The sequence below is a fragment of the Oncorhynchus gorbuscha genome, linkage group LG18 (assembly GCF_021184085.1).
Source record: "Oncorhynchus gorbuscha isolate QuinsamMale2020 ecotype Even-year linkage group LG18, OgorEven_v1.0, whole genome shotgun sequence".
Lineage (NCBI taxonomy): Eukaryota > Metazoa > Chordata > Actinopteri > Salmoniformes > Salmonidae > Oncorhynchus > Oncorhynchus gorbuscha.
In genome coordinates this window covers 67223231-67246765 of record NC_060190.1, presented here as the reverse complement: position 1 = coordinate 67246765, position 23535 = coordinate 67223231, and the positions used below count along the sequence as shown (strand labels likewise).

Here is a 23535-nt window from a genome sequence, read left to right as displayed (position 1 = left end):
TTACAGAGTCGTGTGAGGCAGACCTTTAGTTTGCACAGTCACAAGTGTAAGTTGAGCCAGTGGAGCTGTCCTGACCTGGGCTCAGACCCAAAGTTGTGCCTCAAGTGTCAGAAGAAGCGAAGAAGGGCCTGGAGTCTTATTGCAAAGTTGCCCTGTGGCTAACACTCTGTTACTAGGCTGTTTCTTAGAGCTACATTCTACGTAACCAGCTAACCTCTATAATGAAGTAAGCTCAGAAAGTTTGCCAGAACCAAACCAGAGAGAAGGGAGGGAGTTTGCATCACAAAATGGTTTGTGTTGGCTTTGCTTAACCAGGTTTGTAAAAGGGAGGGGTTCATTTGCGTAAAACAATTGTCACATGTTGTGTTTTTACCAGGTTTGAAAATGCTTTGGTTGCACTTTGTTTGCTTGGTTTGAGGAAAGGGGTAAAACACTTTTGTAGTGCACTCCTCCTGTGTCTGTTTGGTTGGATCAGGTTTTAGGTGAAAAGTATCTGTGTAGCTCTGTTAATATTGCTTACGTGCCTGGCACTCACCATATTCTAGAGCTCTTCTTATGACTCTTGACCTTGACTAACCTTCTGTGTGTAGATGTCACATTCTACACCAGTGTGTTGTCATAGAGCTACTACATCCATTAACCATGTGTTACTACACCATGCTATGGAAATTGAGAAATCATGTGACTAAACTGAATAAAAAGAAGAAACTACACTATGATACCATCACATTTAAGGTATGACCCAGATGCAGACAGTGTTGAAGAAACAAAAGTTTATTCCTTAAATGGGGGTAGGCAAACAACAGGTCAAAGGCAGGCAGGGGTCAATAATCCAGAGAGGTGGGGTAAGTGTTAGATTAATTTACTTATGTGTTCATTAACCAATTCAATTAAAACACTGTCTGTTTCTAAGAGGTTCTTATTTGCATAAAATGGACATAGACCAGCCACCAAAATTAGCCAATAGCGTTTATTCTCGAGAGCTCTGCTCATAATACCATGTACATTGGTTTATATACCTCACATTTCGTCATAAATGTCCCTCCTCCTCTCAGATACAATGGCAATATAGTTCACAAGCCTTCTCACATTGTCTGCCACCTGTTAAACAATCTACAACCAGCCCACGGTCTCTCCCCTCCCTGGGTGGGGACAGAATGTCCTGTAAGGAACATAGTATTCCAGCCGGTCTGATGATAGCTCCATTAGTTTCTAACAAGGAACAGAAAGTCCTTGTTCTAATTCTTGACTAAAACTACACACATTATATTCAGTATTATGATTATAATATGATTCATACATTCATACAGTGACAGAGTAGTATTCTGTTTAGTTATAGTTCTAAGTCAAATGTATACATAATTTAGTCATTCATAAAAATCCCATAACAGTAAGGTACAGGACGGCAGGCAGTCTTAGGGTCAGGGCAGGCAGAGAGGTCAAAACCGGGAAGGACTCGAAAACAGGAGCAGGGGAACAAACGCTTGTAGGTTTCACAAACAAATCGAACTGGCAACAGACAAACAGAGAACACAGGTAGAAATACACAGGGGATGATGGGCGACACCTGAAGGGGGGTGGAGATAAGCACAAAAACAGGTGAAACAGATCAAGGTGTGACAGAAATAAAGATTAATGCCATAAAGAATGATAGTAAAAAGATTTGGAACACCTTAAATTATATTTTGGGGAAAAAAGCAAACTCGGCTCCGTCATTCATTGAATCAGATGGCTCATTCATCACAAAACCAAATAATACTTTAATGTTTTTTTCATTGGCAAGATTAGCAAATTTAGGCATGACATTCCAGCAAAAAACGCTGACACTACACATCCAAGTATATCTGGCCAAATTATGAAAGACAAGCATTGTCATTTTGAATTACATAAAGCACCCTACCCTCGTGCCTTGAACCTCACGCGCCCACCTCTATTTCAGTGGATACAGCTGGAGAACTGCAAGGCAATCCCATTGTGTGCCACTCGAGAGCCATGACCCATATGACGATATATATTGTCCTGATGGCAATAGGGTGAATAATATATCTGTGAGAATGTCCAAGGGGCTTTTATATAATTCAAAATTAATAAAAATAATAAGTGCTTTGTTTAAAAAGTAACAATATTTTGGAGATGATTTCATTTTTCAAATAAAGTAAAATGAGTGACAAAAAGGCCACTCTTGAACATGGGGTGAGATTGTTACTAATTTGTAAATAAAGCCAGTTTGTTATTTAGAATGATTTATTTCTGTTTTTCGAGGGAGAGAAACCAAAAACTACAGTCATATCATGGATCTCCCAGTTGAGACGGGCTCAGATATTGAACCAGCATCTGTAACGACACAGGCTGCACTGTCTTAGACCACTGCGCCACTAAGGCACTGTACAATGTGACTGGTCGGGAGTAGGCTCCAGTACTAGAGACACCAAAAGCATAATCAGAGCTCTAACTCCCCTTTGTGCTGGCCTGAAGAAATGAAGTAGTGACGCAGGGTACTGTACTAAACCACAAATTACCTCTAAGTCCTGCAGCATAATCGCAAAACTTTTAGTGGAGCAACCACTGTATGTATGCGGATGACTCAATACTATGCATGTCAGCTACTACAGCGACTGAAATGACTGCAACACTTAACAAAGAGTTGCAGTAAGTTTCACTGGGTGGCGGGGAATAAGTTACTCCTAAATATTTCTAAAACTAGGAGCATTGTATTTGGGACAAATCATTCACTAAACCGTAAACCTCAACTAAATCCTGTAATAAATAATGTGAAAATTGAGCAAGTTGAGGTGGCTAAACTGTCATGGTCAAAACATATTGATACAACAGTTGCTAAGATGATGAGAAGTCTGTTCGTAATAAAGTGCTTCTCTACCTTCTTAACAACACTATCAACAAGGCAGGTCCTACAGGCCCTAGTTTTGTCGCACCTGGACTACTGTTCAGTTGTGTGGTCAAGAGAGGAAGAGATGAAATCCAACCTAGAACATTTTGCCCCACAGGTGCAAAAAGGAACTTAGGAAAATTGCATCTGGCTCAGAACAGGGCAGCACAGCTGGCCCTGGGATGTACACAGAGATCTAACATTAATAATATGCATGTCAATCTCTCCTGGCTCAAGGTGGAGGAGAGCTTTTCTTTATCATTACTACTTGTATTTATGAGAGGTATTGGAATGTTGAATGCACCGAGCTGTCTGTTTGAACTACTGGCACACAGCTTGGACACCCTTGGGGCGGCAGGTAGCCTATTGGTTAGAGCGTTGGGCCAGTAACTGAAAGGTTGCTGGATTGAATCCCCGAGCTGACAAGGTAAAAATCTGTCGTTCTGCCCCTGAACAAGGCAGTTAACACACTGTTCCTAGGCCGTCATTGAAAATAAGAATTTGTTCTTAACTGACTTGCCTAGTAAAATAAAGGTTCAGTTTAAAATTACCCCAAAAAACCTGCCACAAGGGATCTCTTCACAGTCCAGAACAGACTATGTGAGGTGCACAGTACTACATGGCAGGGTAGCCTAGTGGTTAGAGCGTTGGGCTAGTAACCGGAAGGTTGCAAGTTCAAACCCCTGAGCTGACAAGGTACAAATCTGTTGTTCTGCCCCTGAACAGGAAGTTAACCCACTGTTCCTAGGCTGTCATTGAAAATAAGAATTTGTTCTTAACTGACTTGCCTAGTTAAATAAAGGTCAAATAAAGAATATTCCACACCAAGTAACTGATGCAAGCAGTAGGATGTGATTTAAAAAAGAGATAAAAATACACCTTATGGATCAGCGGGACTGTGAAGCCACACAGACGTATACATACACATGGATTTTGTACTGTAGATATGTGGTGGTGGAGTAAGCACCTGAGGGTGAACAGTGTGTTGGGAAATCTGTGAATTTATTGTAATGTTTTTAAAATTGTATCAACTGCCTTAATTTTGCTGGACCCCAGGAAGGGTAACAGCACTCAGAGGGTGTTCTTTAATGGAAGCCTCTCCAACATAATCCATAATAAAAAAAATACAAATGGTCTATGGAAAGTACCACAGCTATCATGGTTTTCCATTACAGTGGGATCACTGGGTTACATGTCAAATATCATGTCACCCTGGCTTCAGTACATTTCAATGGTTTCCCGCGAGCTATTATAATTGTCGCCTGACGTGACAGAATTTGATGAGACATGTAACGGAGAAGAACAGCTGCATTTCTCAACGTGGACTGTCTGTGCCCATGGCCCAGGGGCATCCCAATCCCATCACACAGTCGCTGGATCCAGTCCACTTGGCTGTGTTTCCTGTGTATGTATCTCCGTGCACACTTTTAAGGTGTCAGGTAAGCCTAGCAGTTAGACTGTTGGGCCAGTAACTGAAAGGTTGCTGGTTTGAATACCTGAGCCGACAAGGTGAAAAACACAACCCTAATTTGGGAGGCGTAAGCCCAGGCAGTGTGAGAATGGGATGGTGGGTGAGACGTCTACAGCGTTCATCCCAGTTCTATTGCTGGAAAACCGTTTGGTTCCACTCTCTCTGAAATACAAGGTAACAAACTAGCGAACAACTATGAACAAACTGCTGATGGGAAAAGTACATTACAGACAGCCCAAGGTTCATCTAGGGAGGAAGAGATGCAAATCCAAACTAGAACATTTTGCCCCACAAATGAATCGTCACACAAATGATGCCAAATATTTTATATTGGCATTATACTGCTGATTAACATTACTCACGTAATCACAAGCCGCATAACACAAGCGATGATGTCGTCATGTCAAAGCAAATGTTCAGTATGAGTTCATGTTTTTTTAAACTGTAGGTTGCATAACCTGCTTCTGCAACGAGAGAGACAATAACCCTCCTACACACACACACACACACCCTATTGTCAACTTTGCCAATGTGGACTGCAGAGGGTCCCATCCCATTCAGAGGGCTGCCAGGCAGGAGGGAAAGTGATCATGTGTCCCTTTGTCTCTGAGCACTCAGCGGGCACGTGGCTAAGGAGGGTGAGGAGCAGGCACTACCAGGATCTTTGTGTTGGCACCTCGTGGTGGCTGCTCCTGACACACGGCCTGGGCAGTGGGCATCTCCTCATCCATCCACATGTGCCCATTGCCCACTTAGCCACTCTCACCCCCGGCTCCGTGCTCGATTAATGACAGCACTCAGGCTCTTTCAACTCACCTCATGTCAGAGGTGTGTCCTATGAAGCAAGCTAGATCTACTCCGGGTTTTCTAAAGCTGACCATTTTCAGTTAGTTTCACATTCCAGCTCAGGCTACATCTGTACTACGATATTGCTTGTCCGCCTGCCGCTAACACTAGCAGGTTTGTAACTGCTCGTGCATGTCACACGTGGCTAGTGAATGCTGAACTTTTCATTGAGACAATGCTGAAACATCCATCCATGTGCAAGTCAATGCGAAAATTTTCATTTGTGCTGAAATCCTAATGAAAGTGAAGTTATCTTGTGAATTCAGCAGGCTATAGTGTGAAATAGGCTTTTAGAAAGTGTTGTCTGTATTTGATTACTACTCGTTAATGCTGTGGTGTTTTTATCACAACCATAAGCACTGTTTTTCCCACTCTTATCGATTGTATTGATTATACAGAAGTGTCACTGGCGTGAAGTTTAAAATGCGTAATGTGTAATGTAATATATTTTAACATGACTATTTTTAAACAAATAACATTTGATTAAAATGCACCATACCGGCTGTATTTCTGTATGGTTACTTTTACCCCCCAATTTTGTGGTATCCAATTGGTAGTTACATCTTGTCTCATCGCTGCAACTCCTGTACAGACTCAGGAGAGGCAAAGGTTAAAAGCTGTGCGTCCTTCGAAACACAACATAACCAAGCCGCACTGCCCTCTTAACCCGGAAGCCAGCCACACCAGTGTCAGAGGGAACACCATGCACCTGATAGGCTAATTGACATCATTTGAGTCAATTGGAGGTGTACCTGTGCATGTATTTCAAGGCCTACCGTCAAACTCAGTGCCTCTTTGCTTGACATCATGGGGAAATCAAAAGAAATCAGCCAAGACCTCAGAAAAACAATTGTAGACCTCCACAAGTCTGGTTCATCCTCGGGAGCAATTTCCAAACGCCTGAATGTACCCCGTATGAACACCATGGGACCACGCAGCAGTCATCTCTCTCAGGAAGGAGACGCGTTCTGTCTCCTAGAGATGAACGTACTTTGGTGCGAAAAGTGCATATCAATCCCAGAACAACAGCAAAGGACCTTGTGAAGATGCTGGAGGAAACAGGTACAAAAGTATCTATATCCACAGTAAAACGAGTCCTATATTGACATAACCTGAAAGGCCGCACAGCATGGAAGAAGCCACTGCTCCAAAACCGCCATAAAAAAGCCAGACTACGGTTTTCAAATGCACATGGGGACAAATATCATACTTTTTGGAGAAATCTCCTCTGGCAGAAGAGAACTGCTTGGCCATAATGACCATTGTTATGTTTGGAGGAAAAAGGGGGAGACTTGCAAGCCGAAGAACACCATCCCAACCGTGAAGCACGGGAGTGGCAGCATCATGTTGTGGGAGTGCTTTGCTGCAGGAGGGACTGGTGCACTTCAGAAAATAGATGGCATCATGAGGAGGGATAATTATGTGGATATATTGAAGCAACATCTCAAGACATCAGTCAGGAAGTTAAAGCTTGGTCACAAATGGGTCTTCCAAATGGACAATGACCCCAAGCACATTTTCAAAGTTGTGGCAAAATGTCTTAAGGACAACAAAGTCAAGGTATTGGAGTGGCTATCACAAAGCCCTGACCTCAATCCTATAGAAAATGTGTGGGAAGAACTGACAAAGCATGTGCGAGTGAGGAGGCCTAAAAAACGGACTCAGTCACTACAGCTCTCAGGAGGAATGGGCCAAAATTCAACCAACGTATTGTGGAAAGCTTGTGGAAGGCTACCTGAAACGTTTGACCCAAGTTAAACAATTTAAAGGCAATGCTACCAAATACTAATTGAGTGTATGTAAACTTCTGATCCACTGGGAATGTGATGAAATAAATAAAAGCTGAAATAAATCATTCTCTCTTCTATTATTCTGACATTTCACATCCTTAAATTAAAGTGGTGATCCTAACTGACCTAAGACAGGGAATTTTTACTAGGATTAAATGTCAGGAGTTTAAATGTATTTGGCTAAGGTGTATGTAAACTTCAGACTTCAACTGTATGTAATGGGGAGTTGATTAAAAATAAACAATCAAAGGGCAAACAATGCACACAATGAAACAGTGAATGTGCAAGAATTGGCGGGAGACAGCCGAGTCATTCTGGAAAGCTGAGTGCATGCACTCTGGAGAGAGGCATGCCTATATCTTTGCCACACACCCCTCCCCTTCATCTTGTCTCAACATTTGTATTTATTATACTCCAGACACATTATCTTAACACATTTTAGATGCTTTTCACTGACAGCCACAACTCAATAATCAGCTAGTCCTATTGCCACGTGTACTGCCCAAATTGTGGGCTTCCCAAAGAGTCATACTGTAGTACAAGCTTGTGATTTGAAACAAAATAAGCTAATGATCCTCTATACCTAAGTCATGCTTTCTGGTGAAGTATTTTGAATTACTTTATTTATTTCTGTATGGAAAGGAGTAAATGTATAATTTTGGTAAATGTATTTAAATGTACTTTAGGGGAAGGTTAGTTTATTAGCCCATTGGACGCACCACGTATTCAAAAGTAGGTTACATTCACTTGTTCGTCCAAAATAATTCCAGCTTTTCCAGCTTCCAGCCAACTTTAATTCAATTCACAAGTGGCTGAAACTATCTCACCGGAGAAAGCATCCGAGCGAGCAAAACAGCGCCCCTCTGTCTTACAATGTGTAGCCAATGTATTTGAGGGGAATAGTATTGTTGGCCAGACAGCATCAGATAAATGGGCTACACATACTGAGCTAGAGTTCAACAAATCAAAATATATTTTACATTTGAGATTCTTCAAAGTAGCCACCCTTTGCCTTGATGACAATTTTTCTCTTAGCATTCTCTCAACCAGCTTCATGAGGTAATCACCTGGAATGCATTTCAATTAACAGGTGAGCATTGTTAAAAGTTCATTTGTGGAATTTCTTTCCTTTTTAATGCGTTTGAGCCAATTTGTTGTGTTGTGATAAGGCAGGGGTGGTATACAGAAGATATTTGGTAAATCCAAGACCGTAGACCGTATTATGGCAAGAACAGCTCAAATAAGCAAAGATAAATGAGAGTCCATTATTACTTAAGACATTAATGATAGTCAATCCGGAAAATGTCAAGAACTTTGAACGTTTCTGCAAGTGCAGTCGCAAAAACCATCAAGCGCTATGGTGAAACTGGCTCTCATGAGGACCACCACAGGAAAGTAAGACCCAGCATTACCTCTGCTGCAGAGGATAAGTTCATTAGAGTTACCAGCCTCAGAAATTGCAGCCCAAATAAATGCTTCACAGAGTTCAAGTAACAGACACATGTCAACATCAACTGTTCAGAGGAGACTGTGAATCAGGCCTTCATGGTCAAATTGATGCTAAAAAACACCAATACTAAAGGACACCAATAAGAAGAAGAGACTTGCTTGGGCCAAGAAAGATGAGCAATGGACAGCCAAGAAACACGAGCAATGGACATTAGACCGGTGGAAATCTGTCCTTTGGTCTGTGAGATTTTTGGTTCCAACCGCTGTTTCTTTGTGAGATGCAGATTAGGTGAACGGAACATCTCTGCATGTGTGGTTCCCACCGTGAAGCATGGAGGTGGAGGTGTGATTGTGTGAGGGTGCTTTTCTGGTGACACTGTCAGTGATTTATTTAGAACTCGAAGCACACTTTTCCAGCTTTGCTACCACAGCATTCTGCAGCGATACGGCATCCCATCTGGTTTGCGCTTAGTCCCACTATCATTTGTTTTTCAACAGGACAATGACCCAACATGCATCAGATGACCTGGTCTCCACAATCAACCGACCAAACCCAATTGAGGTGGTTTGGGATGAAGGAAAGTGAAGGAAAAGCAGTCAACAAGTGCTCAGCATATGTGGGAACCACGTGAAGATTGTTGGAAAGGTACTCCAGGTGAAGCTGGTTGAGAGAATGCCAAGAGTGTGCAATGCTGTCATCAGGGCAAAGGGTGGCTACCTTGAAGAATCTAAAATCTAAAATATATATTTGTTTAACATTTTTTGGGTTGCTACATGATTCCATATGTGTATAGTTTTGCTGTATTCACTATTATTCTACAATGTAGAAAATTGTAAAAATAAAGAAAAACCCTTGAATGAGTAGGTGTGTCCAAACTTTTGACTGGTACTGTATATTTTATTTGGAAGGGCAAGGAGGTGTGGTAATGTATACAACCTCCTCCGGGATCGGATGTGGTACATAGTGTGGTACTGTATGCACATCCATGCCTCTGTTCCTCTCCCAGGGGCAGCAGCACCTGCAAGACAGCCAGGCAGGGGGCTGGTGCTGATTAAATGTTTGTTAACCTCCCATGTGGCTCTGTGTGGCACCAGAGCAGGTCAATACTGGCTGATTAACTATGTTGACTCTGGTGTAAAAATGGAAAGACACCTACGATTACTAATGGTGCCCACTCACCTTAACTTCCCCCCTGATTCACAGGACGAAACTCAGGGATGCCTGGGGTGTATTCATTAGTGGACACTAGCAAACTGTAGCAAATATTTTGCAATGAAAACAAGCTAGTTCCGTTTCAGCCATTTTGCTTCCTTTTGGATCCTAGTGAATAGACTCCTGGTTTGTGTGTTTGTTTGGGTTGGGTGGGGCTACGGATGCCAGCTGTAGGTCAGTTGCCATGCTCTCAGGAGTAAGGAAACAAATAGCACAGGGCCACATACGGTACAGTGTAAATACAGCGTCATAACAACCTACGATAAATATACCAATATGGAAAGAAGTGTGCGTGTGTAAAGATGGAAGACGTCGTACCTGTGGACCCATCTCTGTAACAAGAGTACATTTACATTTGTGTTATTTAGCAGACACTCTTTTCCAGAGCGACTTATGGGAGAAATTAGCATTAAGTGCCTTGCTCAAGGGCACATCAACACATTTTTCACTATTTTTCACCTGGAACCAAAATGGTTTGAATCTATATAGAACCATTTTGGGTTCCATGTAGAACCCGCTGTGGAAAGGGTTCTACGTGGAACCCAAAATGGTTCAACTTGGAACCAAAAGGGTTCTACCTGGAACCAACACAGGTTCTTCAAAGGGTTCTCCTATGTGGACAGTCGAATAATCCTTTTAGGTACACTGTACCCTTTTGGTTCCAAGTAGAACCGTTTTGGGTTCCACGTAGAACCCTTTCAATAGAGGATTCTACATGGAACCCAAAATGGTTCTACCTGGAACCAAAATGGTTCTACCTGGAACCAACGTGTTCTCCTAAGGGGACAGCTGAAGAACCCTTTTCTCTAACTCTCTAAATGTGACTGAGTGTCCCTCATTTTATCTGATCCCGAACTGACCATCTCATATTTTCCAAAAAGTGTGGCCTGCCAGTGACCTATATCACCATTCACCACCCAGGGCCATGGATATATAAAGGCCTAAATGTACCAGTGTTTGAATACACACAGCTACATCTACATCTATCTAGCCTTCTGCTGGCTTATCTGCTCTTTTAATAACATTTGATAGATGAACTCCTGGATCTATCTGCTTGATCCAATTCTTGCCAGGCAAGCCCTGCAGTCTACCAAGTTGGGCTGTCCCCGACTAAAAAATCTTGGTTGACTAAGAGTCGTCTGTTCTTTCGACCAACTGATTGGTCGAAGATTTTAAATGGTATTTTCCATATCGACACATCCTATGTGTTTTAATCAAATAAACTATATTCACTGAACTTGTCTGATGCTTTAAGCACACTGTTTGATTAAATAATGAAGACACACAAATTACTAGAGGGAGTCCGACCAGCAATTGATTTGATTGCGCCGGGCCAGGCTCAGATTTGCCGCACTGTGTTAAAAAAACAAAACTGTAAGTGACTGTGTGACTAGCACCCTTTGTCTCTCTCTCCTTCCTGCTGCAGCGATGTCACTGAACATCAATGTGTTTATCGCGTTGTCCGTTTTGCTGACACTGCAACATAATTACAGCCATTTCTGACTGAAAAGTAATGTTACCGAAATCTCTAGTTTTTAGGAAAAGCATTCCCTAGTCCCTCAACCCTTGCTTTCTTTACGTGACACATGTATGTATCTTATCGGCAGACTCAATAGCCTTGGTGTCACGCCCTGACCATAGAGAGCTTTTTATGTCTCTATTTTGGTTTGGACAGGGTGTGATTTGGGGTGGGCATTCTATGTTCTCTTTTCTATGTTTTGTATTTATTTGTTTTGGCCGGGTATGGTTCTCAATCAGGGACAGCTGACTATCGTTGTCTCTGATTGGGAACCATACTTGGGTAGCTTTTTTCCACCTGTGTTTTGTGGGTAGTTGTTTTCTGTTTAGTGTTCTGCACCTGACATGACTGTTTTGGTTTGGTTTTGCACTTTATTTTTGTTTCAGTGTTCAGTTTAATAAAAGTCATGAACACTTACCACGCTGCGCTTTGGTCCGATTCTTCCTCATCAGACGACGACCATTACAATTGGTTTCTCAAATGATTGCCTCGCCTAGTTCACCAACTACTTCTCAGATAGAGTTCAGTGTGTCAAATCGGTGGGCTTGTTGTCCGGACCTCTGGCAGTCTCTATGGGGGTGCCACAGGGTTCAATTCTTGGGCCGACTATTTTCTCTGTATATACAGTTGAAGTCTGAAGTTTGCATACACCTTAGCCAAATACATTTAAACTCAGTTTTTCACAATTCCTGACATTTAATCCTAGTAAAGATTCCCTGTCTTAGGTCAGTTAGGTTCTCCACTTTTATTTTATGAATGTGAAATGTCAGAATAATAGTAGAGTGATTTATTTCAGCTTTTATTTCTTTCGTCACATTCCCAGTGGATCTGAAGTTCACATACACTCAGTTAGTATTTGGTAGCATTGCCTTTAAATTGTTTGACTGTCGGGCTGTATCACCGCCTGGTACGGCAACTGCTCCGCCTACAACCGTAAGGTTCTCCAGAGGATAGTGAGGTCTGCACAACACATCACCGGGGGAAAACTACCTGCCCTCCAGGGCACCTACACCACCCGATGTTACAGGAAGGCCATAAAGATCATCAATGACAACAACCACCCGAGCCACTGCCTGTTCACCCCGCTGTCATTCAGAAGGCGAGGTCAGTACAGGTGCATCAAAGCAGCGACCGAGAGACTGAAAAACAGCTTCTGTCTCCAGGCCATCAGACTGTTAAACAGCCACCACTAACATTAACTAACATTAACATCTGTAAAAGTTTGAGTGCTTTTGGTGACAAGCCGAATGTCTTCAGCCTCCTGAGGTTGAAGAGGCACTGCTTCTCCTTCTTCACCACGGTCTGTGTGGGTGGAATTCAGTTTGTCCGTGATGTGTACGCCGAGGAACTTAAAACTTACTACCCTCTCCACTACTGTCAAGTCGATGTGGATAGGGGGGTGTTCCCTCTGCTGTTTCCTGAAGTCCACGATCATCTCCTTTGTTTTGTTGAGGCCCTCACCTCCTCCCTGTAGGCCATCTCGTCGTTGTTGGTAATCAAGCCTACCACTGTAGTGTCGTCATCCAGAAGGCGAGGTCAATACAGGTGCATCAAAGCAGGAACCAAGAGACTGAAAAACAGCTTCTATCTCAAAGCCATCAGACTGTTAAACAGCCACCACTAACATTGAGTGGCTACTGCCAACATACTGACTCAACTCCAGCCACTTTAATATTGGAAAAAATGATGGAAAAAATGTGTCACGAGCCACTTTAAACAATGCCACTTTTATATGTTTACATACCCTACATCACTCATCTCATATATATATATATATATATATATATATACTGTACTCGATACCATCTACTGCATCTTGCCTATGCCGTTCTGTACCATCACTCATATCTTTATGTACATATTCTTCATCCCTTTACACTTGTGTGTATAAGGTAGTTGTTGTGAAACTGTTAGGTTAGATTACTCGTTGGTTATTACTACATTGTCAGAACTAGAAGCACAAGCATTTCGCTACATTCTCATTAACATCAGCTAACCATGTGTATGTGACAAATAAAATTTGATTTGAACTTGGGTCAAATGTTTCAGGTAGCCTTCCACAAGCTTCTCACAATAAGTTGGGTGAATTTTGACCCATTCCTCCTGACAGAGCTGGTGTATCTGAGTCAGGTTTATAGGCCACCTTGCTCGCACACACTTTTTTTAGTTCTGCCCACAAATTTTCAATAGGATTGAGGTCATTTTGCCACAACTTTGGAAGTATGCTTGTGGTCATTGTCCATTTGGAAGACCCATTTGCGACCAAGCTTTAAGTTGACTGATGTCTTGAGATGTTGCTTCACTATATCCGCATACTTTTTCTCATGATGCCATCTATTTTGTGAAGTGCACCAGTCACTCCTGCAGCAAAGCACCCCCACAACATGATGCTGCCACCCCCATGCTTCACGGTTGGGTTGGTGTTCTTTGGCTTGCAAGTCTCCCCCTTTTTCCTCCAATTATAACGATGGACATTATGGCCAAACAGTTCTATTTTTGTTTCATTAGACCAGAGGACATTTCCCCAAAAAGTACGATTTTGTCCCCATGTGCATTTGAAGACCATAGTCTGGCTTTTTTATGGCGTTTTTGGAGCATTGGCTTCCTCCATGCTGAGCGACCTTTCAGGTTGTCGATATAGGACTCTTTACTGTGGATATAGATACTTTTGTACCTGTTTCCTCCAGCATCTTCACAGGGTTCTTTGCTATGTTGTTCTGGGATTGATTTGCACTTTTCGTACCAAGGTGCGTTCATCTCTGAGACAGAATGCATCTCCTTCCTGAGCGGTATGACGCCTGCGTGGACCCATGGTGTTTATACTTGCATAATATTGTTTGTACAGATGAACGTGGTACTTTCAGGCGTTTGGAAATTGCTCCCAAGGATGAACCAGACTTGTGGAGGTCTACAATTTTTTTTCTGAGGTCTTGGCTGATTTCTTTTGATTTTCCCATGATGTCAAGCAAAGAGGCACTGAGTTTGAAGGTAGGCCTTGAAATACATCCACAGGTACACCTCCAATTGACTCAAATTATGTCAATTTAATATAATAAATAGTCAATTTGTCGCGTCCTGACCTTAGTTCCTTTTTTATGTCTCTATTTTGGTTTGGCCAGAGCGTGAGTTGGGGTGGGCATTCTATGTTTTGTATTTCTGTGTTTGACCTGGTATGGTTCCAATCAGAGACAGCTGTCTATCGTTGTCTCTGATTGAGAACCATACTTAGGTAGCCTGATCCCACTTGTGTTTGTGGGTAGTTGTTTTCTGTCTCTGTACCAGGTAGAAGTGTTTCGTGTTGGTCTATTTTTTTGTTATTTTGCCTTAGTGTTCTGAGTTAAAATAAATATTAACATGGACACTTACCACGCTGCGTTTTGGTCCGATCTTGACTACTCTTCATCAGATGAAGGATAATTGTGTAACGATCCTCTATCAGAAGCTTCTAAATCCATAACATCCTTTTCTGGAATTTTCCAAGATGTTTAAAGGCACAGTCAACTTTGTATGTAAACCTCTGACCCACTGGAATTGTGATACAGTGAATTATAAGTGAAATAATCTGTCTTTAAATAATTGTTAGAAAAATGACTTGTGTCATGCACAAAGTAGATGTCCTAACCGACTTGCCAAAACTATAGTTTGTTAAAAGCTCTTGATGCATCCATCCTGTTAGCGGGATCATTTTCGTCAACATCCGCTGTTTTGTAGAGCTCCAAATTCAAATTAAATTACTAAATATAATATTTTCATGAAATCACAAGTGCAATATAGCAAAACATAGTTTAGCTTGTTGTTAATCCACCTGGCGTGTCAGATTTCAGTAAAGCTTTTTGGCGAAAGCATACCAAGCGTTTATGTAAGGACATATCTCTCAGTAGACAAAACATTACAAACAGCTAGCAGCCAAGTAGATTGGTCACGAAAGTCAGAAAAGCAATAAAATGAATCGCTTACCTTTGATGATCTTCGGATGTTTGCACTCACAAGACTTCCAGTTCCACAATAAATGTTCCTTTTGTTCCATAAAGATTATTTTTATATCCAAAATACCTCCATTTGGTTATGTTCAGAAATCCACAGGCTCGAGTGGTCACGACATCGCAGACACAAATTCCAAATAGTGTCCGTAATGTTCGTAGAAACATGTCAAACGTTTTTTATAATCAATCCTCGGGTTGATTTTACAATATATGATCGATTATATTTCAACCGGGATTGTAGCTTCTTCAATAGGAGAGAGAGAAATGTCTGCTCCAAGCTGTTGCGCATGCAAAACGCTGCTGGCACCCAGCCATGCAATGTGATGTGATCTTTCTCCCTCATTTTTCAAAATTTGACGTACTGCCAAATTCTTTAATATGATGTTGAATGCGTATTATGGTTGTGAAATTAACAATGAATTCTCTGGCAACAACTCTGGTGGACATTCCTGCAGTCAGCATGCCAATTGCATGTTCTCTCAACTTGAGACATCTGTAGTATTGTGTTGTTTGCCTAAACTGCACATTTTAGAGTGGCCTTTTATTGTCCCCACCACAAGGTACACCTGTATAATGATCCTGCTGTTTAATCAGCTTCTTGATATGCCACACCTGTCCGGTGGATGTATTATCTTGGCAAAGAATAATTGCTCACTAACAGGGATGTAAAGAAATGTGTGCACAACATTTTTAAGAAATAAGCTTTCTTTCTGTGCGTATGGAACATTTCTGGGATCTTTTGTTTTAGCTCATGGAACAAGAACAAAACTTTACATGTTGCGTTTATATTTTTTATTCAGTATATATTAGCTAACCTAGTGGGCATCCATGGCGGGTGTCTTTAAGAACCCTTTACTAGTGGCTTTGACATCTTTCAGTGGGTACATACATTGGCGCCTTTCAGAAACCCTTTTTGTTTTGGTTGTTAAAGTGATTTTCTTTGTTAGTTCCCTTTGTTGTGATCAACATTTTTCTTTTTGTCTTGTGGGAATGTAACACAAGTGAACAACAAACCTGGTTTAAAAAAAACAAGTTTAAACACCTCCCACGGTGTTGTATAATGTACACAGTGTCACTTTTCCCCTATCCCTGGCAAACACAGCTGATTTAAACTAATTGCTATCTAAATTGAAGATCATGATTACTTGATTAGTGTTGTCAGGTGTGTTAGCTGGGGAAAAAGTGTGACACCAATCAGGCCCCTTGAGGACTGGAGTTGCCCAGGCCTGTGATAGACACACACACACACACACACACACACACACACACACACACACACACACACACACACACACACACACACACACACACACACACACACACACACACACACACACACACACACACACACACACACTACATGTTCATGTTTTAAATGTATGTAAATTGTTATTCATTATGTGAAAACTAGCATTGGCTAATGGGGATCCTAATAAATCAAGTTAGAGTAGCTAGCTTGTCTAACTATCTTAGCTGGTATGCCTGTTGACAAGGTTGATAGACTTTTAAAAAGCAAGTAATAACTAAACGTACCGAACAAGATTCACATTCCTTTCAATCTTTCACCCAGATTTTAGAAGAGATGCAGAAAAGTTTTTTGTTTCTTTAAAAACATTACCACCAGTCAGGGGTATACAGACAGCTCAAGAAGTATGCTTAGATGTGCAGAAGAATATACACATTTTACATAGAATTACACGTATTGATTATGGCTCTAGATTGCAGGAAAAAGCTGTTTGAGGTGTTCAAAAAATGCTAATTGCTCCAACTTCCGGACAGAGGGCCCAGCCCCCCCTCTGGACCACCCCCCCCAGCCATCCTCACATCCCCTGAGATTTTTGGGGTGCATGACTTCCTTGATCACAGATTGTAATTTTACTGTTGAAACTGGAGTGGTGGTTGATTGATTAACAGCTGTGTGGCGAGCTGCGACTAAAGATACTCTGGCAGGCAGGGGGACACTTGTTGTGGTGACACAATGGGGCTGCTGTCTGCTGTCTTCACCCGGGAAGCTGCTCCCATCACAACAACACTGCCCATTGTCTGTCTGTGGAACTGACCCCTTGTGAGCCTCTGAGATCACAGAGGAAATTGGAAATGAGGTGAATCGTTGTCACTGAGGGCATGCAACCTGGTGGGGAGTAACTATACCATCACTGCAGAAAGGTTAACACCCGCACACACATTATTATTCTGCAGGTTTAGTGTGTTGATGTAACGGATGTGAAACGCTAGCTTATTAGCGGTGGTTCGCGCTAAATAGCGTTTCAATCGGTGACGTCACTTGCTCTGAGACCTTGGAAGTAGTGGTTCCCCTTGCTCTGCAAGGGTCGCGGCTTTTGTGGACCGATGGGTAACGATGCTTCGTGGGTGTCAGTTGTTGATGTGTGCAGAGGGTCCCTGGTTCGTGCCCGGGTATGGGCGAGGGGACGGTCTAAAGTTATACTGTTATATTGTGTTGTTGATGTGTGCAGAGGGTCCCTGGTTCGCGCCCGGGTATGGGTGAGGGGACGGTCTAAAGTTATACTGTTACATTGACCTTTCAGACAGAGATCGTATATCATAGTCGTCTCCATCTCCTTACCCTCCAACTCAACCTCTCATCTTTACCTCCATACCTTCAGACCATGGTCAAAACCCGAAACATTTACAGTTACATCACCAGCTACGTTATCTTAAGGATTTATCTATACTGAACAAAAATATAAACGCAACATGTAAAGTCTTGGTCCCATGTTTCAAGCTGAAATAAAAGATCCCAGATATATTCCATATGCATAAAAATATTATTTCTCTCAAATTTGGTGCACAAATTTGTTTACATCCCTGTTAGTGAGCATTTCTCCTCTGCCAATATAATCCATCCACTGAACAGGTGTGGCATATCAAGAAGCTGATGATACAGCATGATCATTACACAGGTGCACCTTGTGCTGGGGACAATAAAAGACCATTCTAAAATGTGCCGTTTTGTCACACAACACAATGCCACAGATGTCTCAAGTTTTAAGGGGGCGTGTAATTGGTATGCTGACTGCAGGAATGTGCACCAGAGCTTTTGCCAAATAATTTAATGTTCATTTCTCTACCATAAGCTGCCTTCAACATCGTTTTAGAGAATTTGACAGTATGCCCAACCGGGCTCACAATCACAGACCACGTGTGACCACACCAGCCCAGAACCTCCACATCCAGCTTCTTCACCAGCGGGATCATCTGAGACTGAGGTGTATTTCTGTCTGTAATAAAGCCCTTTTGTGGAGAAAAACTAATTCTGATTGTCTGTGCCTGGCTCTCCAGTGTGTTGGCCTGGCTCCCAAGTGGGTAGGCCTATGCCCTCCCAGGCCCACCTATGGCTGCGCCCCCACTCAGTCATGTGAAATCCATAGATTAGGGCCTAATAAATGTATTTAAATTGACTGATTTCCTTATGACTCAGTAAAATTGTTGACATTTTTGCAAGTTGCGTTTATATTTTTGTTCTGTATAGTTCCATTCACGTCACTATCCAGCTAGCACATTTGGTTCCTTGGAAGTTGTGCAAACGTATATTTTTGGTTTCACATTGGTTGTGGGAACGAAGCCATACGTTTCCTGGCCAGAAAACGGAGCGTTTTTTAAACATTCTGAGAATGTTAGGGAACATTTTGCCTGTACTTGGAACATTTATATTTAGGTTGCAGGGAGCTTCTGATAATGCTTTAATATGTTTCCTGGAAGATTTTCCTGGAAGGTTTTATTAAAGGCTCTGAGAATGGAAATTATAGGTTATTTGGAGTGTTTTAATAACTTCCTTAACTTTCACTGAATGTTTCAATAATAATTTTAATTACACCGTTAGCTTATTCTGGGTAAACTTTTTAAAGCACAGACAAATGTTTTCATTAAGCATGCCAACACAATCATTTTTGTGAGATTGTGAGATTTGAACTAGTGAAACTGGTTTCCTTGTCCTCATCCATTGAATTAGTCCACTGTGCCACAAGGCTGAAGCTAGCATGCCATGTTTTTTTACTCACAAAGCTGTTTATTGTAGCCTATTCAGACAGACCCCATTTTAAAGGAAACAAGCACTCATTGAGATCAGACGTGACCAACACACCTACACACACTTAACAAGATGTAGTGTAGAGAGAGTTTTGTTGATGCTGTGTGTCACACCCTGATCTGTTTCACCTGTCTTTGTGCTTGTCTCCACTCCCCCTCCAGGTGTCGCCCATCTTCCTCTTTATCCCCATTGTATTTATACCCGTGTTCTCTGCTTGTCTGTTGCCAGTTTGTCTTGTGTGACTCTAGCTGTCTGCACCTGTGTCTTATCCTGAGTTCTGATACTGAGAACAGAATGTATATGTTTTTAAATAACATTCTTAGACGTTACAAAAGTTTTCTTGTGGTTTTTATGGAAAGTTTAATTAATGTTCTTGTAACAATTTGAGAACATGACTAAATAGAACCACGAGGAAACATGTAAGAAATGTTATGCTGAAGTAATGAAATTCCAACATGGTATGTGCTACTTGGGTAGGTTATGTGTGGCTGGTGTAGTTTGTGTACATAAGCTAGGCGTGGGAGGAAAGTGTCTGTGTGACAACATTACGTGGGACCTGAACTGAGGGTTAAGTTGAACCACCTCCGTTCTCAGCTCTGAGAAGCTGGCAGGCCTTGTGACATCACTGAGTGGAACACCATGAGCAAACAGTGTAATGATGATGTGACATTGGCTCAAACACAAACTTTGACCCCATGCTTTGGACCTATTTGCATTACTTGGTATTGTAGTTGCCCAAAAAGCATAGTGTCGTGGCTCGAGTTGATTCAGAATAATATATACCATAAGAAAGTGTGTGAAGCAGGTCAGATCTTGGATGTTGAAGTGAAAGTTTTACTGTGTAAATAAATGAGTCGCCACAAATCAAATTCTAATTTTATTGGTCACGTACATATGGTTAGCAGATGTTATTGCGAGTGTAGCGAAATGCACACAGTCATTAGCAGAGAGAGACTAGCCATTGATTGATTGTTGGATGTTTGTTTTTTACTGAATGCCTATTTATACATTTACAAGTGTCACCATGTGCAGTGTATCCTGTAGATACACAAGACAGATAGGGGAGTAATTGTGGGATCTGTGTCAATGAAATACCTTCTTTCTCTGCTCTAGATACCTGAGGGAGCAGACTGAGAGGACCACACACAGTGTATCATAAGTGCTGCTTTAGAGCATGGAGCCAGACCAATCAGAGATGAGCATCTTGGGACAATCGCCCAATGGGAAAGGTCACGACCTAGAAGATGACACGTATGTGTCCATGAAGACCATGGCAGAGGAATTAGACACGTGAGTTTACATCTCCTGTCCTTTCTTTTCCCCACCCCGCTCTAACACCTACCTCAATTATTGTTGTTAGACAATTGAATTGTTCAACAACTACCACAACTATAAAAAATCTATCTCCGATGAGCAGCTGAGAAGGGCCGTACACTTGGCTCAAAACAATGACTTTAGTCACAGATTACACCTGATTGGTGTGGCAGTTTATAGCGGTTAGAGCATTGGGCCAGTTTTACAAAGTTTGCTAGTTTCAATACCTGATCCGAAAAGATGAAAACCTCTCAATGTGTGCTTGAGCAAGCCACTTAACCTTATTTTGCTCCAGTGGCGCCAACCTACTTTGGGTTGTCCCTGTAAAACAACACATTTCACTGCACCTATCTGGTGTTTATATTTTTTTCATGTTGTTGCCTCTACTGCATACCACAAACATTACATTGTATATTCCATTCCAATTGTTTTTGAAGGGATGCTTTGATCTTACTGTCATATAAGGGTGGTGACATTTATTTTGCCCTCTGCATGCAGTGTTATGCCCAGCCCTCGTTGTTCCAGTACCTTAGACTGGAGAGAGTAATGGCTTTGTCCTGTGTTGTGTTACGTTGTGTTACAGTTTGTGAATGTACCATGTGTTGCTGTCATCTATCTACCTGTGTGGAAACCAAAACCCATTAAACAGCCTGTAAATGTCACCGGTCAATACAATATATTCATCCACATTATTCCAAACACTGGTAATTAACCATAAAATACAGAGACACTGTTTGTATCACAAATGGCACCCTGTTCTCTACATAGTGTGGTACTTTCCCTATAGTCCCTGGTCAAAAGCAGTGCACTATAAAGGGAATATGGTGCCATTTGGGATGTAGAGGTCTATGAGTATGAAGTGTTTATAGAGCGTGAATGACGTCTGATTTCCTGAGTGGTGTTTGTGTTTCTAAGTGCATGTTTGCCTTGTTTTTATCCTTCCTGCGCCCCGTGGACGCTCTGTTTCCAACACAGAAATGGTACTCAAAACGTCAGGTAGGTTTCTACTTTCTACACACAGTCACACCGACAATCTCTACGTAGTAGGCCTACTGACGATGTCAAATCATTACTCACAAACAATCCTTTGAGTGAAGCATTTTTAACACTGTTTTAACAATTAACTCCCTCCTGTCTGTGTAGCTTGTGTCCCCATTTTAAGCTGCAGGTTTTTTGTTTCATCCAGGTTTGATGATCCTGATGCCATCCTGGAGAATGAGGAGTTTCTGCCCAACGGAGAAGGGAGGAAGCCCATGCGCTTTACAGATGTGAGTGTACCTCAACTCAAACATCACTCCCTGGCTTTGTTCCAAGTGGGTACCCTATTCCCTATGTAGTGCACTACTTTTGACCATAGGGGTTTGTTCAAAAGAAGTGTACTATATAGGGAATAGGGTGCAACTTGGGATGAACACACTATGTGATTGGAATCTGGTAACACATTCTGCCTGTCACATTGCACTTGATAAAAACCTTGAGTTTAAAAATGTAAGAACAGCAGCCATTTTCTGCTTTACCTCAGTATTGAATGAACTGAATCTGAGATTGTTGTATTTGTTTTGATCAGTTTGAGGGAAAGATGTCTTTCGGCATGTCTGTGTTCAACCTGGGGAATGCTATCATGGGCAGTGGAATCCTGGGACTGGCTTATGCCATGGCCAACACTGGCATCCTCCTCTTCCTGTAAGTCAAACCGTCAGCGATACAGCACTGTACTGTGAGTCGCTCTGAATAAGAGTGTCTGTTAAACAGTGGAGGCTGTTAGTAGGAGCTAAAGGATGAACAGCTCATTGTAATGGCTGGAATGGAAGAAATGGAACGATATTAAACACATCAAACATATATAAACCACATGTTTGGCTCCGTTCCATTAATTTCATTCCATCCATTATAATGAGCCCGTCCTCCTATTGTTCCTCCCACCAGCCTCCACTGCTGTTAAATGACCAAAATATAATGTAAATGTAATCTAAATATAATGTCTAGTCCTGCCCCTTGCTTCTTAACTGTCTCCTAGTCTCTCCTTTCCCCAGGTGGCTTAGTGTTTCTTCATTCCTCATCTCATAAAACCCTGAAACCGCAAGTGACACACTGAGCACCGACACAGTAGGAGTCACACATTAGCCATTGGTCTGTTGCTAGTCGCACTGCCTCTGCCAGCTTGTTGTGGTGTGATCTCCCTTTGCCTAAGCAGAGAGCCTGTGGAGAACGTACTCCCCAGTCCCAGTGATAGCCTTTAGGCTGCACATAGATACCACACAGTGGAAAGGGCTGGAGTGGGAGTTGAAAATAGCCACAACCTTCGCTTGCAGGAGGGAGCTGAGATGATCAGAAATGCTCTCTGCCCAGAGGCCTAGCCTGCCTGCTTCAAGAGGGATGCTGGGCCAGGATGGGGTGAGAAGGGGCCAGGGTGGAGCTGGGGGGTCTGTGGTGAGGTGGTCCACACTATCCTCTCCCTCCCATCCTCCCCCATTGCTCCAACTCTTGTTCCCGCCCCTGTGAACACAAGCAGACCCTAGAAAGGCTACAGCCCAGAATAGCCCCGCCTTCCAGTCATGTGACGCTGTGTTGGTTTGTTTAGCTGCAGGGAGCAGGACTTCAGTCACAACTCTGCATGGGAACACAACCTATTCTATGGATTCTAAAGAGTTTCTCCTCTAAAGATGGAGTCAACAGCTGAACCCTTCCTTAGAGCTCACCTGACGCATCATCACCATCGCCATGGTGATTGTTATCATCTTTGTTGCAAATTTTGTCCCAATGACATGGTGCTCATGCTGAACTTATGCTTTTCCACAAAGACTAATGTCAAACAAGGTCACCTTTGAGAAACTTTGGTGAATGAAGAAACCCTTCGACCTGAAAATAAATGTTACCAAGTAACTAAGCTGTCTTCATGAAGGCTTTCTTCTTTATGAACCTACTAGGAATTGTTTTAGTGAGATTGCGGCAAAGAAAAACCTATTGTTTAAGTCTCTAATGCAGCTTTTATGAAAGAAATCCCATTAACAGAGG

The 23535-nt window shown here is 42.1% G+C and overlaps 1 protein-coding gene across 2 annotated transcripts in view; it reads left to right on the top strand.

The window, feature by feature from the left end:
- The window catches only part of slc38a3b (solute carrier family 38 member 3b), a 59764-nt gene that overhangs the window by 3310 nt on the left and 32919 nt on the right, over positions 1-23535 (top strand). The window contains exons 2-5 of one of the 2 annotated variants that reach the window (XM_046310610.1): positions 20320-20496; positions 21496-21516; positions 21707-21788; positions 22088-22203. In XM_046310610.1, the coding sequence (XP_046166566.1) occupies positions 20381-20496; positions 21496-21516; positions 21707-21788; positions 22088-22203 (335 nt within the window). In that variant the 5' untranslated portion in view covers positions 20320-20380. The remainder of the gene's footprint in view (positions 1-20319; positions 20497-21495; positions 21517-21706; positions 21789-22087; positions 22204-23535) is intronic. The other variant, XM_046310611.1, reaches the window with a different exon arrangement.